The sequence below is a fragment of the Podarcis pityusensis genome, assembly GCF_964106645.2.
Source record: "Podarcis pityusensis genome assembly, chromosome: 1".
Classification (NCBI taxonomy): Eukaryota; Metazoa; Chordata; class Lepidosauria; order Squamata; family Lacertidae; genus Podarcis; species Podarcis pityusensis.
This window is the reverse complement of record NC_138028.1, coordinates 97,277,237-97,293,192: the sequence shown is the minus strand read 5'-3', so window position 1 is coordinate 97,293,192 and position 15,956 is coordinate 97,277,237. Positions and strand designations below refer to the sequence as shown.

The 15,956-nt window shown below is 40.2% G+C and overlaps 1 protein-coding gene across 10 annotated transcripts in view; it reads left to right on the top strand.

The window, feature by feature from the left end:
* NCKAP5 (NCK associated protein 5) overlaps positions 1-15,956 on the top strand; it is a 627,572-nt gene that overhangs the window by 310,395 nt on the left and 301,221 nt on the right. For all 10 annotated transcript variants that reach the window (XM_081005049.1, XM_081005050.1, XM_081005048.1 and 7 more), the window contains one exon: positions 386-449. In XM_081005049.1, coding sequence (XP_080861175.1) covers positions 386-449 — 64 coding nt within the window. The remainder of the gene's footprint in view (positions 1-385; positions 450-15,956) is intronic.

Genomic DNA, 15,956 nt, shown 5'->3' with positions numbered 1-15,956 from the left:
TTTACTTTTGTTGCAGAAGTTAGGGAAGTAAGTGTGTTATCACAGAGTAGAATAAAAGTCATATGCAGAACCATAGACCATTTATTAAACAATACTGTATACCAAAAGTGGAGTTTTCACATACAGTTATGATCACAAACCACTTTTGGGTTCCCACACCCTGGGAAATAGTAGGTGCTTATATGTATCAATTTCGCTGTCAAGAAATACAACAAAAGCATACAAGTGCTTTAAAATATATGTTATAAAATATGGCAGATAAATCAGTTTCTGCCAAGGGGGGTTGCCGCATTGATGAGCAAGAATGCTATGGTGACATACAAATGATACATTTTCCCAGCTGGTGAAAAACGAGCTCCTTTTTATGCTTTTCTTCTTTCCACAGGGAGAAGCTGTCTGTGGCTCGTCTACAGCAGGAAGTTGCGCGAAGTAAGAGTGACAGAACAATGGTAAGTTTTGGCTTTGCATTTGTGATTTGTCCTGTTCCCATTCAGGCTTCACACACACTGGCTTTGTCTGTGATTACAATCAAAATGTAAACGTACAATTTTACAGATGATGAAATCATAACACTGCTTAGAAAGAGATCACTTCTTTTGATAGCAGGAAGTGGTAGAGAATCCCAGGAAAACATTATCGGTCATCATAATGGCTTGCTTTGACTGCTGATGACCATATGAAAAATCATGCTCATTAGGTGCATAAATAGGCAATTTTAAGATTGAAATCAGATACACTTCATTAGTAATTAATCACCCAGTGCTAGCTATGGAGAATGGACAAAGAAAACCATGGAAACATGTGAAAGATTGATCATGCTCATTCTTAAGTCTTTCTTTCCATTCACCTTTTCCATACTCCATGGAAATCATTTTCCTGCTGTTACAGTGTGAAGCTAGAACTTGGCAGTAGCTTGGTTTATAACTGTGACCACACTTTTAGTGAGCCTTCTTGCACTTTTTCTTTCTATACAATACCTTTCTGAATGTAGCATGGTTGTATTGGTCTCCCCCCCCCCCCCCAGATGAAGATAATGTTCCTGTGTTGGCTAAGTGAAACCCAAGGATTAAAAACAAAAGGCTCCATCCCTCTCTGTCATTTCTCATACCCATATACAAGCATGCATTATAAAATGCAAACACAAGGTCTTGAACTGGCAGTCTCTAGTTATGATGGCCATCCAAGCTCTTAACAAAGGCAGTACTACAGAGATCAGCCAGTCCACGGTCAAGGAAGGCTGCCTCTTTACAGTGGTAGGTCAGGTGAGGTGACTGTCCCTGACTGCAGTTAAAGCATCAACTTTATTGCTTATTGATCTTCTCAAGAGATAGGCTCTTCATGTCTGCTACACTTTGCCTTTCCCTTTACAGGAGCTGCAATACACTTGATGGTCAGGCACTAGCACCAGTTCATATATTACTGTATTTAAGCAAACTGCAGAAATATGAGCGACCTACTTCTTATTCACTGTAAAATAAATTATATTTGAAGTGGGACTTATTTTCCTTGCAGTGATCTGGAAGCACACACACACACACGTTCGCATCTGTAAGTTCCATCCTAAACACTAATTGCATGTTTGTTGAAGTTGAGTTCTCATTTATTGGTATTTCATACTTCACTATCTTGTGTTTGCCCTTCATTTGTCAATTCGGTTTTGAATGCAATTATTAACACACAGTTTCTCAAAATATGTAACTTGAAAAAAAAGACATTGCACATACTTTTGTAAACCAAGAAATCTTTAATAAAAATATGTTTAAATGAATAAATAAAATCACTTAAGCAATAAGAATCTAAGGTCAGATATGGGGGCTCCAAGTGTTGGTTGGCCAGAGGTGTCATTCATCTTTATGCCAGGGGTACACAAATGCTACCTTCCCCACTATTAAAATGCAAAACTCTCTTCAAGGAACTCCCAAGTGGGCAGAAGAGAAAGTACTTCAGTTCACAGTGTGAAAACACGCATTGTCATTTCACAAATTTTCTAGCTGGTATGCAAATAAAAATGGAATAAATATAGTAAAATCTAACATTAAAATCCACAGCCACAAGTAGGCAACACAAGAAAGGAAAAAAACAAGCCATGAGTAAATCCTGCCACACACAGAAAGAGCTGAAAACCACTAAAAAGCACCCAACTCTCATCTAGTGCAGCATGGGTTGAAGCCATACTGTTTTTAAGTGCAGCTTGTGGAAGAACTTACCTTCGGCATTGCACCCTAATACCTGTTTGGGCAGGTGCTGTTGTAAGGATTTGTCAGTTTCCTGAGTTTCATCACACCATGGATTGGCTGGAGCATGCCTTAGGCTGCTGAACTGAGTGTTAGTAGTGACTGCTTGAACAGAAGCTGCAGCAGCAGGATGCTAATTGCGACCAGCGTCTTTCGCAGTTTAACCACTTGTGTGGCCTGGCTGTGGCAAATATCAGTGCTAGGCCCTCTGATGATGTTGACTCTTAGCCCTCAGGCAAGAGTAGCTGCACCCTGCTGCTCCTGGTGCTCAGTGGTAGGTCTGAACTCACTGAGGATGAAAAGCAGCAATGAGCGGGCACCATGATCTGAAGCATTGGCCCCTTGCTTATAGGTCAGCACCAATAAATCTATTTACATGATTGTCATTTTCTACAGATAACAAGACTCTGGTTAAAAAGGAACCCATGCAACCTCTGGGCTAAGAGTCTCCTAAAGCTGTGTCTGAATGTAGACAATGGCAGAATGTAAGGATGATCTAATCAAATGATAAGGTGTATCTAATCTAATGATCCAATAATGTATATCTGGTCTATGATACACTGGATGGTTCTTGAATCCATTTTGGTAGACTTCCGTAATCATTCTATCAAGGAGGGTTCTTTAATATCACATATGTATTTGTTTAAATAGAAAATGGAAACTTTCATTGGAACTTTCCCTGATCAACACAATTCGTAAACAGATGAAGTGAAAAGGGCCCTTTTCAATTGTGACTTGTAATAGTGAATTTATTGTTGGCTTTTTAATATTTGCCACCTGTATCTCTGCAACACCTGTAGATCTGAAGCAAGAATGTGTAGCATGAGAACTTTTTGACCTCTGCGTCTTGCACTTTCCATTTGTCCCAAGATTTTCATGCCTGCATAGAAAAGTTTCTAGTTTATACTGTTGCTTTCTCAACATGAATAGTGTTAAGAACATGCCGTGTGGGATTTTATTCCATTTGTACAAAGTTCGGTGTTAATCTCCCTTCTGACTATAACCAGCTGAACATTTCATCTGTAGCATTTGTAAGAAAGAAAAGGTTGTGACGCTATCCCAGGTAGTACACTGGAGTCACTGCAGCAGAAATTAGTGGACCAGTATAACAGTAGCATTTGCAGCACAAAGGTGGTTTCACATACCTGTCAAAAACAGTACATGCTCATACTCAGAACAAATAAGTGGCACCTGTATAATAGTTGCATTTACAGAACACATTTCTTGTCAGAGGGGAAAGGCTGTTCAAGTTTCCCTGTATTTGAATGTGACTCAGATTCATTTTGAAATGTCATGGTCCACTTGGCTCTGTCAGGAACTGGCATGGTTTGACAGCCCCAGATACAAGAGAAGGAGGAAGGAAACAGAAATGAGTAAGATGGGGGACTGGAAGGTGGGCATAAGATAATTATTTGTGCCTAAGTTGGCGAAAGGTGGAGTTTGGAAGGTTGTCCTTCTCAGTTTGCCATGCCTAGTGGGCATCTTGACGAAGATTGGCATCTTGAGGTTGCAAATACTGCTGCCATTGCAGGTTGGGACTAGCTATAGAACTTGTGCTGGGGCAGGGACCAGCACTACCTTTAACTGTCATGGCTTTCCCCCACAGACTTCTGTGGATTGTAGTTGGGTTATAGTTGGGTTAGATCAGTGTTTCCCAAACTTCGGTCTCCAGCTGCTTTTGGACTACAATTTCCATTATCCCTGACCACTGGTCTTGCTAGCTAGGCATGATGGGAGTTGTAGTCCAAAAACAGCTGGAGATCCAAGTTTGGAAAACACTGGGTTAGATGCTGAGAAATCTTTAGCGCTATCACTTACAGAAATACAGTGTCCCAGGATCTCTGGGAAGAGGGAATGGCTGCATTGTGGACATGTCCTTAAATTTGCATGTGGCCACAATTCAGCAGACAATTACATGCACATTATCGCTTCTTTTGTAGCTAGTGCTATAACTTGTCACCGCATTGTTTCCCATGGTAGAAAAACAATAGTGTCTTCAGTGAAACAAAATACCTAATATAACTGAAGAATATAAGCAGCCACAATTATTATTATTATTATTATTATTATTATTATTATTATTATTATTGCATTGTTATTATTAATACTTGCCCTTCACCAGTAGGTCCCAAGTCACATGTGTTTGTAATGATTTCTATTTTAGCACAAGTCAGATTTTCAGTATTATTTCATCTACTATTTGTGGCTCATACTCCTATTCTTTGCATATTTCAAAATCCTATGTCTCCTCCTAACAACATTAGCTCTTATTGCATTTTCTTTGTCCCATGGCCTGTAGCATAAATTATGGCATTCATGCTATTTATTTATGAAGGTTAAAATGGAATCAGTTGTGTGATATTCCCTTTCATGTTGGCGTAGATGTCACTAAGGGTGGGCCAGAAGCCCTTATTTGCTGTGTTCCCCACTGTGGGTTTAAGTGATACAAAGTGATTATCGTGGCTTCTTCTCTGTATCCATCTAATTCACACCTGCACCCTTTTGTAGAAACACACCATGTTAACTGAATATGAGATCCCAGCTGAATTGGTCCCCTCCTTTTTCGTAATCCTTCAGCGTTAGATTGATTTATGAATGTATCAGATTCTTTGTTAGCATGTAAACCTCTAATTAATTTAAAGCCCTCCTGGGAAAAATTAAAGCCCTGGTTAAGACTTTCAACAGGCTCAGATGGTGCTAATAATAGGAAAACAAGTTATATTAATGAGTTTCAATGTGATCATCCCTATCACTGCTGTACCATAATTTCTGGCAAAAAATATAGCCCACTATATTAAAAAAGGGGAAAGAAAAAGGTTGAGCATACAAAGAACCCTAAATAAATTGTGCTGTGCCATTTGAGATGCTACTTCCTTGAGTTCTTGAGAATTGAGTTATTGAGAGATATAATGAAAAGTCTAGATTATGAAAAGCCAAACCTGATTGTTTATCTAGCAAGATTAAACTTTCAATTAAAAAAATGATGGGGGGAAATGATTTTTCCTGGGAGTTTTTGTTTAATAAGGTGCCCTTTTGAAAACATAACTGTTACGTTCTGACTTTCTGATATATCGAATGGCGCAATTCATATGCTTTTGGATATGCTCCAGTTAATGCATATCTATTTTTGGGTCCTATTCCAGCCAGTTTCATTACACTGTGCTTATTAAAAGGATGCATTACATTAAAAAAAAATTGCATTCACATAGAGCCATTATTTAAGTGTCACCTTAATTGGAGAATTCTGCATTGCCTGGTTTGGTGGAAGGGGGAGAATAGTAATTTTCTTTAGTGAATTTTCCATCTAAAAATATTTGAAATGAGCTATGAATGATACAGTACATTGAAAGGGGTTAGTTCTAGGGTCAGCAGAAGACTGCTAACTTGGTCAGTGCCTCCCTTTCCTTTGGATATGCTGAAAAGTCATTCTGGATGGCCCCTAATTGAGGAATTTCCCACTGAAGCACACCTATGTTGCAGCCCACACTGTTCAAGGGAGTCAACTGTACACACATTTTGGGGGGGAACGCTTGCTGATGCAGTTTTGTCTCCACCCCGTGTGTGTTCAGTCTACACACAAAATGACTGAAAAGTGCTTAACTGGGCAAAAGATTAGAGAAATTGTGAAAGGTGGCTCATAAAGAACTAAAAATCAAGAGTTCAGTGGGACTCTGTGAAAATTGTATAGGATTAATGGTGGAATATTAAACTGGGGAAACCGTAGAAGTGTAAGAGCTAGAGCAGGGGTTGGCAAACTAAGGTCCGCGGGCTGGATGCGGCCCACTGGGCTTGTTAATCCAGCCCGTGAACCTTGCGGATCCTGCCGCCTGCTCAGTCAGTCCCTGCGCTAAACCATTGTGACTGACTTCCATGACGCCGGCATGGCTCCGGATTGGCTGCAGGAAGCTCCTGAACGCTGAAAACCCGGAAGTAAGTGTTCCAGTTTTGAAACATTTTTCAGAAGCTGAACATCTGATGCGGCTTCCACTTGAGTGCAGGAAGCTCTCCGTGAGTGCAGTCGGAAGCCACGCCTTGGTTTTCAAATGGTTTGGGGAGTTGAACAGACTTCCGGAATGGATTAAGTTCGAGAACCAAGGTTCGACTGTACTATAATACAATTCAAAGCAGTTTCGTAATAACAACATAAAATATTATTTAAGATGTGCTGCATATTGTAAAGAGATGTTTTACATTGATTCATATCAGCTTTCTTGTAATGCCGGGAAACTGTAATATTTATTTACTTGGTGGTTGAGCAGGCAATTGAGCCCATTTCAAGTCCAACATTTTGTCTGCTACAGCACTAATAGCACTACCCTTTAATGACATATACGTACAAAACCTTATACCCAATGAATTTGCATTCTTTCTGGAAGCATACCTCCTACTACCAGCAATAAGTCAATGGCTTCTTTGTGATTGACAGTGGTTATGAATATATCTTGCAATCACCCATCCTTCACTGATCATGTTGATTCTATTGAACCATAGTGAAGAAAGGGCCATAGCTCAGTGGCAGAGCAACTGCTTTGCGTGCAGAAGGTCTCAGATGCAATCCCTGGCATCTTCTGAGAGTGTCAGAGAGACCCCTTTCTGAGAGCTGCTGCCAGCCAGTGTAGACAGAACAGACCTGGATGGAACATTGGTCCGATTTATTATAAGGCAGGTTGCTATGAAGAGGCCTCTAAGGTATGTATGACTAAAGCTCAGTCGCAAAAGAGGGCTCATGTGTTGAGAGTTTTGTATTGTTTTTTAAACACAGAGTGTTTTCAATATTCCAGAGCACCACAGTAAGGGCAAAGTACTTACCATTGCTATAGAGGTTCCTGCTTTTATCGTTTAACCTTCTCCCTTAATGTCTGTGTATTTTTCTTTGCTATTGTAACTCTCCCCCCCCCCTCAAATGCTATGCGACTTCAACCTCTTCTGACATTAATGCTGCTCCATTAATCAGCTGGCAGGGAGTGCATCTGAACTCTGCACAGTTGGCTGTGTGAGAGGTCCAGTGCGTTCTCTCGGCAGCGTGCTGGGTCTTTACTGGGGGAGTTGGGAGTTACATGCCTGCTTTTGAAATAGCTGTCTTACACATGGAAGCGCAATGTACCTCCTCCAGCTTGGAAGCGCTTTTCTATCACAGAGGACATAAATCTGTGCAATTGCCTGGGGCAACTAGGAAGTCTGTTGATGCAAAAGCATTAAGGTCATTTGGAAATTGATGTTGTTTAGTAGTAAATGAAGTGTTAACAGATGAGATACAAAAGACTAAATTATCCAATTTTTTAAAAAGAGAATTTTCAACATTCAATGTTTTTGAATTGGTTTCCAGTAGCTGTAGCTTTAATAAAGAATAGCATATTCTTGTAAATGTCTGGCATTTCTTCTAACATTTCCCCCAGGATTGTTCTCCATTATTTTCTGCTTGCATAGGTGTGAATGTATGTATAACCCTGTTTTGCTAAGGTTAATTGCAGATTCATTTTTGAAATCAAATCCCATCCCAAAAGGAGAAGCGTAGGTGAGGCCAGCAGACGTGTGTTGTGTGTATGTGTGTGTGTGTGTGTGTGTGTGAGAGAGAGAGAGAGAGAGAGAGAGAGAGAGAGAGAAAGAGAGAGAGTCAGTCAGTCAGTCAGTCATTCGGCCTTCCATAGATCACTGGGTGCAATTTAGTGCTACCCACTTCCAACCATTCCATCTGCACAAATGTTTCAGGTTGCCAAGTGTAACAATATGCCTTCTCCCCCACATGCTGTTTTGTGGGTTAGGTAAAGGTAAAGGGACCCCTGACCGTTAGGTCCAGTCATGGACAACTCTGGGGTTGTGGTACTCATCTTGCTTTACTGGCTGAGGGAGCCAGGGTACAGCTTCCAGGTCATGTGGCCAGCATGACTAAGCCAGTTCTGGTGAACCAGAGCAGCGCACGGAAACACTGTTTACCTTCCCACCGGAGCAGTACCTATTTATCTACTTGCACTTTATTTCTGGGGTGTGGAGTAAAAGATGGGGGGGAAGATCCTATTGTGCAAGTGGAAGTCCTTGTGTAGGGCTTCTCCTGATGAAGCAGGTTAGGAAAATCTGATTGGTTTATGCCTAGCTGCAATTGCTTAGAGCAGAGATGGGGGTATCTTGCTACCCTCCACATGCTATTGGAGTCCAACTCCCACCAGCACCCACTAGCCTGGCTCAGTGGTCAGAGATGATGGAGAATTGTACTCTGGCATCATCTAGAGGGCCACAGGTTCCTTGCTCCTGTCTTCAAGAAATGTCAGCAGAATTTCCATTGTTTTGTGAAGCTGAATTGCTCACATATGTATCTAATCTCTGCAACAAGAAAGCTCATAGGTTTTTTTATAAGGTTGTTAGCAAAAGAGCACCATTCTGACACTTCTGAAAATTTTCATGTTATGAAATCTAGTTTGAATTTAATTTAACAATGAACATTAAATCATATTAACTCTTCGACAAAGTGAAACTCATTTCCATTTCCTAATCTTTGAAATGACCTTAAATGCCACCCTGTCGTCTTTTGGAAGTTAGCTGCTAGGAATTTTACAGTGTGGTGCCAGGAAATAAAAACCTGTTGCTGAATGACTTCTGTTTAAACTCTGTATCATAAATCATCCTTTCAGACCCTGACTCTATTAGGCCAACTTCTAACCCATATTGCATTAACTTGGAAGTGCCCTGCTAGGGTTCTTTAAAAAGTACTGTACCACATATTTAGATTTGCTGCAATGTTACCACTAAAGCTGGAGCCACAACAGAACGCTGGACCTTTTCTTTAAAGCAATTTCAACTTCTACCTCATTTCCATTCACGCCCCCCTCCCCTTTTGATTTGCCTTGCCTGTTTCTGTTTAACACTCTATTTCTGCCTCCTGCTGGACATCTCAGTCTCTTTTTTGTGGTAGATCACACTGTGCAGATTGGATGTCCTGCAAGCAATTCCTTTTGTTTTTTCCCCTTTGTAAAATTTATTTTTTAGCCTTCTATCTCAATATAACAAGTTATAGGCTAAATTCAGAATCTGCATATTCAGATTCTGTGTAATCTAGAATCTCAGCAGACGTGCTTTCTGAAAGCTGCCCTCGTAGTTGCCAGATGGTTTCAAACTCCAAAGCATAACTCATTGATTGAACTCAACATTAGATTTTTCACCACTTTATGAGGATATTTATTGGTTTGCGGTTTCCTATCATCTCTAGACTTTAGGAAGCATATTTGTGAGGCACGTGTGACAGTAAGCCACACTGTAGGACAGGCTTCCTCAACCTTGGCCCTCCAGATGTTTTTGGCCTACAACTCCCATGATTCCTAGCTAGCAGGACCAGTGGTCAGGGATGATGGGAATTGTAGTCTCAAAAAATATCTGGAGGGCAGAGGTTGAGGAAGCCTGCTGTAGGACTTGCTTCAGAATAAGTGTGTACAGAAGTGAGCTTTAGCTTCTTTAATCTGAGAGTGATTGTTTCATCTTAAAAGGGTTAAAATCAAAAAGGATTATAAGAAACCCAGAAGCTAAGGGCCAAACCATCCTATGATACAAGAGATCCATGCATGTCTCTCCTGTTGAATGCATGCTACTTTGGTGATCAGTAATGAGGTTAATTTTAACCTTTTCCTTCCATGTTGGTTTCCCAGTCTAAGCCTCCAAAGTTGCTATTAGCCTAGTGGAGGGGGAAAAGGCAATTACCGTATTTTTTGCACCATAACACTCACTTTTTTCCTCCTAGAAAGTAAGGGGAAATGTCTGTGCGTGTTATGGAGGGAATGCCTACGGGTGGCGGGGGGATGTGCTGCAGTCGTGAGCAGAGGATCCATGGTTCCCCTTCCTTCCCTCCTCCGTGGCTCGGTTTGAAACAGCAAAGCGGGAGAAGAGCCGCTGAGTGGGGAGGAGAGAGGGACAGAGAGCCTGCTTCTTTAAAGGAGCAAAGCGGGAAAGGAGAGGAGCCGCTTACACTCGTGTAACGGTTGGTTCCTTTAAAGCAAGCAGGCTCTCTGTCCCTCTCTCCTCCCCACTCAGCTCGCTACATAGCAGCAAAGTTTTTCAGCTCGCTAAGCCGGGGATGAGCGGGGAGGAGGGAGAAAAGCAGAGCCTGCTTGCTTTAAAGGAGCAAAGTGGGAGAGGAGAGGAGCCTTCTCCCCGTATACCCCTCTTCTGAATTATTAGCAGCATCCTTCTCCACCTACCCCACGCATGCTCCTTGTCCCTTTAGTGCTTTTCCTTCCCTCCCCACTTAAAACGTGGTTACAAAGCACAGATCCACATGGATCCTCAGGATTTTTGCATTGGGCTACTCCAAACTCACTGTCAGATCACATGTCTGTGGCCACAGCATGAACCACAAAAATCATACATCCACTGTTTCCTTTAGAATATTTTTTTCCTTGTTTTCCTCCTCTAAAAACTACGTGCGTGTTATGGTCGGGTGCGTGTTATAGAGCGAAAAATACGGTAAATGTATTATACCTTTTCCTCCCATTTTTCCTGCCAAGTTTTAATTTGAGAAATAGTTGTTGGAAAAGATTGATCTCCCCCCCCCATCCAAAGCTGATTTGGGCTCTCCACTTCTGCTTTTAAGCATTGAAAATAGATGTTAGGTGAGCTGCAACTTATGTCTAGTTTGGGCCTATCTTTTAAAAATTGTTCTGTATTTTTCAACTCTTAAAAGAGTTTCATTTTCTCACTATTTTCCAGAAAATGTAGAGTTTATCTCAGCAGTGCTCTACTTAATAGTAGTAAACACTACTCTTACTAAATTCAAAGTAAAAGTTTTGGCTTTGACAACCCCTATAACTGTTAAATCATTTTCAGGATTAAAAAGCATCAACATACCTAATGCATTAGTCTTGTGTGCATGTTTCATGGATGCCTTGGTTTTCACAGTGTTTATAAAATGAAAATTCACTCAGAGCATTATCACATTTAATGGAATCTGCACCTATTGTGGCTCTATTTCTATTATTCCTCTTAAGAGTTTCTTCATAATAGGCTTTCTTTAAAATAATACCAGCTTTTAATTTCCTAGATCATACCTGTGTTTAGCAAGAGTCAGTGCTCAGCAACTCTTATATTCCACAATGATCTTATGACTAAATCCACTTCTTCATCTTCCTTTACATTTTTTAAAATTAAAATTAATACCAATACTAACTTGATTTCTTTTTTCATTTTGAGCATGTAACTTATATTGAGTTTCAAGAGGAACCCCCCCCCCCAATATTTTTCAAAGTACACAGTTATCTGTGTCACCAAAAATGATCTTCAGAAAGAGAGATGATCCTTTATAACTGGCCGGAATATTCTGTTTCCTTCTGATTTTTTCTCGTTTTCTTTTTCAAATTAATGAGCATAAGATTTATCATAACATATTCATAAAATATATGATGAAAATTTGACCCGTTTATAGTGTGAATTACATTAATGAGTCTCAGCTCAGTAAGCAATAACTCTGGCAGTTCTTAATATAACTGATTCTCCTTTTCTTCCAGAAGAGGGAGCTGTATACATTTAAATAGTTCCATTACTAAAAACAAAACAACACACAACCACCTCTGTTTAAGTAGAATCTTTATCACAAGTGATGATTAGATTTGCTTGTTGCATTTTCTCTATCTCTATATTGAGTGAATACTACACAGAATGTACAAACTTTTTTTTTTTAGTTCCTCTTTCACTTTGACAGCAGCATATGCCATATTGTATTGAAATATCAGCCTAGCATCAGGCTGAAAGACACTCTTACAGCCTGATACTAGGCTCATGTTTCAACAGAATGAGTTCAAAACCAGTGTCTGTAGTGAAAATGCCATAAAGTTGCAGCATTGGTGGCATTCTTTAAACCCTATTGAATCAATTCCACTTTAATTTACAGTTACGTGTAAAATTTGGTCACAGCACTTACTTATAAATCCCAACTTTCTTTAAAATGCTGACTTTCATATTTACTGGAGGAAAAACATGGGATATACTGCCCTTATTTTTAGATTTAGTTGGATGCAAGGGCTGTCTCTCAAGTCCTCTTGCTGGGAGCAAATAGAATTGAAAAAAGCAGCAGAATGTAATTTTGAGTTGGTGTTCAAGTTCACATTATTACAGTACATTCTTTGCAACAGCCTTTTGAAAAGCATTAAATCTCTCTATCTCTTTCTCTCCAAGCACACACACACACACACAACCACCACAACAACAACCACAACAACAACACAAACACACCATCATTTGTATAAGAGGATAACATGAGGTTGTTAAGACCTCAGTGTAAAATACATATAATATTTCCAAAAGTACAGGATACAAGGTAAAAAAAAGTAGCCCTGAGGTGGAAGTTGACATTTATACATTAGATAACCCATGCAGAAGCTGATCAAGGGAAAGTTGGAGGGAGTTCCACACTATCCACTGGGTATACTTAATATCACAGAAGCAGTTCCCTCTAGTGTGGAACAAATCCCATTTTATGGCTAGGAACAGATTATTCTGCCTGGGGCAATACCTCAGTAGCTAATAGATACGAAGCGCATAGACACTAATAATACTGAATTGTGACTACTTTAATTTTAAAAGGTTAAGCTCAGGAATCCAGAGCCCTCCCCATTGCCCAGGGGCAGTGGTGTGTGTTGGAGGTAGGGTAGAGCTGGGTTAATGTTTTTATAGCAATGCTCTTTTTTAAGTGTTGGGAGAAAGTAAAATTTATAGACATTAGTTATTGTGGTGTTCAATGTGAGTTGATAGAAAAAAATCTCAACTAATATTTAAGAGCAATATTGTTGCATGAGGAATCATACAAGGGGGCTGTAATCATAGTATAAGTTTCCATATTATAGCATTCAAAAAAAGTATCTTAATTTCCAGAATATTACGTGGGTTAAACCAGTGTCACCTCTTCTGTCAAATTATGCACCACTTGATTACTTTGAGATTGTACAAAAATCATTTAATTAAATGCTTGTTTATTTAAAATATTTATTATCTGCCCTGCATACTGTGATCTCCAGGCGCAGGGAACAATAAAAGCATGTTAATAGAACCTATTTACAACAAATAAAATTAACAAAAAAATCAGAGGCATAATTCACCTTTCAGGTTTCTTATTTACCTGGAACCAAGCAAGCAAGCCTCATTTGTTCAGCTGCTATTGCTCATTTCTTTTTCTGTAGCCTTCTTATGTGTTCAAGGTCAGGCCTTCAGCTGGCTGATAAGAATTTGAAAACACAGATTTATGCTACTCGCGATGTTTGACCCCAATGTCCTACCCGTGCCGTATCGCTATACGTGCATGTGGTTTTTCAATTATCAAAGTAATATATGCATCATTGTATAATGCAGCCTGCAGTTTCTCATCAGTGCTACTTGTGAGGAACTTGAGAGCTCTTTACTAATTCAATTTTGTTGTCCTAACAATAACAGTAACAAATACTGCAGATTTCTGTGGAACCATATTTCTCGCTAGCTCAAGGAAGTTGTGCTATAAAAGTGGGTCAAGATTTATTTTCAGTGTTAAAACAAATTCCCATCCCCTCTAGTGTTCAGTTAAGTGTTCTGATCTACCCAAAGTTAGTCATTGCTTTTGGGATTATGAGTCCTGTTGCTTTCTGAGCAGTGCAGCTACATCGGAATTCAGAAAACACATGCTGTGGAAGCTGCATTTGCAGAGTTCATCAGAATGTGGGGAGAATTTGACACTGGACCCATGGATAAACAGGCAAGCCACAAATGATGGGTTGAACATTTTATTTAAATTGCATCTGCTGGGGAAATTAGAAGAGTAGTAACCTAGCTTAACTACATCCTTGGGCCAGCCAGACCTTGCCGATTCTCAGGGTCATGACAAGGCATCACCCCAAAGCTTGGGCCCCACTTTATGGTGAATAAGGATGTCTTCCTATCCCACCCTCGCCCAGTGCCCACAACTCTAGGCTGATGTGGCAGGTGAGCCTCAAGAATGTTCCATACCCAGGCTAAGGACCCCATAACCCTGAGCCCTTCACCTTCAAAGGTGCCTAAGGGTGATCACCTGCTGCCATATCCAAACTTTGCCTTTCCTACAGCTCCCTGCCAACAATGTAACCAATGTAACCATGAAACCAAATCAACCAGAAAAGTGCCCTGATCCACTTCAAGTTAGCTGTGGCATATAGGAAGTACCATTGTTTTCAAAGCTATGCAATTTCATTTTATAAACATTCACTTGCTGAGTTAATCAGAATGTGAACACTAAACCAGAAGTATTTGTGCAAGAAGAGCCTACTATGCCAGCACTTTTTTGTCCCAGGGAGTTTGTGTTGCCCTCCTCTGACTCAAAGGACTCCAGTTTAAGAACTCCTAGTGACACCGCCGTCTTTCCTGCTCCATTGGAGAAAATTACTGCTAAAGCAGATTGGTCTCCTTTAACTAAAATGGCTCCTCTTATGGAAGGTGGAGGCAGTGACTTTGGAGTTGCATCTTCATCAACCTTCAGCTCAATCTCATGATGACTGCTTCTGTAACCATGTCTGCACTCTGGTCTTATTGACTCTCTTCATGGAGTTGTCCAGAATGCCACTGAAGTGGAGTTCACTTCTCAGAACAGAACAAATCCTATGACTCTTTGGTCAAAAGTAAGTTCGACAATCAGTGGTACTTATTCCCATGGATGTATGTTTAAGGTTATAGCTTTAGTCACGACTAATTCCAGGGGGCTCAGAACCTATATTGTATCACAAATCAATCCTAAGACACTGCACTTAATATTTCAAGTAGGGCTGAAAAGGGGAATTTATTGTGGCCATTTACCAATATGTAGTAAGGAACTTTTGTAAACATCTAAATCCTGGGTGTTTAATCTGTTATCCTCTACATGTTGCTGTAACTCTTGACCCCTGACCATTGGCCATGCTGGATGGGGCTGATGGGAGTTTGAATCCAACAGCATCTGAAGGACTGCCGGTTAGCTACCCTTGATTTAAATGACTGTGGGAAGCTTCTCCACATCATTAAATATAGTTCTTTGCCTTCACTGAGATAACAAGCTCACCTTCCATTGTCAGCCTTTATGCTTGGCAGCCACACTTAAACCAAAGGACTATCACTTGCATCTTCACATAGTATAGTTCGGTAAAAGCATACTTCAGGTTTAAAAGAATGCCACTTTGGAACCCTTGACACCAAACTACTAATTTTTGCCTAAATTCTCACTTTATAGAAAATGGAAATACTGTCCTGTTTGTGGGAAGTTAGTTAACAATGGGACAGAAGAGTTGTAGTGTTAGCTCTGTCGTTATGAAGACACCCCACTGATGTTTGATAAGCCAGCTGCGGCGCCTGTACAGCTTCCCAACTAAATCAGCAGGCTGGAAGCAAAAATACTTTCCCCTGCTGTTTTGTTTCACTGTTATCAAAAAGTTTATGAACACAAATGCAATTCATTTCATTTTAATAATTAGTTTTGAAAAACGGCAAATTCCAAGGATATATTTAAGTGTTTCTTAATTTATGTGTTAGGATGTGAATTAAGTTTAAAGCAGTGCCCGTTTTGTGGGTACAAGAATTTCAGTGAGAGCTTACATATGGTGTGAAATTAAAGAGGTAAGCAAATTGCTTAGAGGCACAGCAACCACTGATGTCACATTTCAGGAGTTGATGATATGGTAGAGACTATATGTTATATAGATGGTAGAGACTTTACTCTAGTGGGGGCCCATCTGGTGGCCGGACATGGAACTGGGAGTTGAAGGTTGACGTACACTA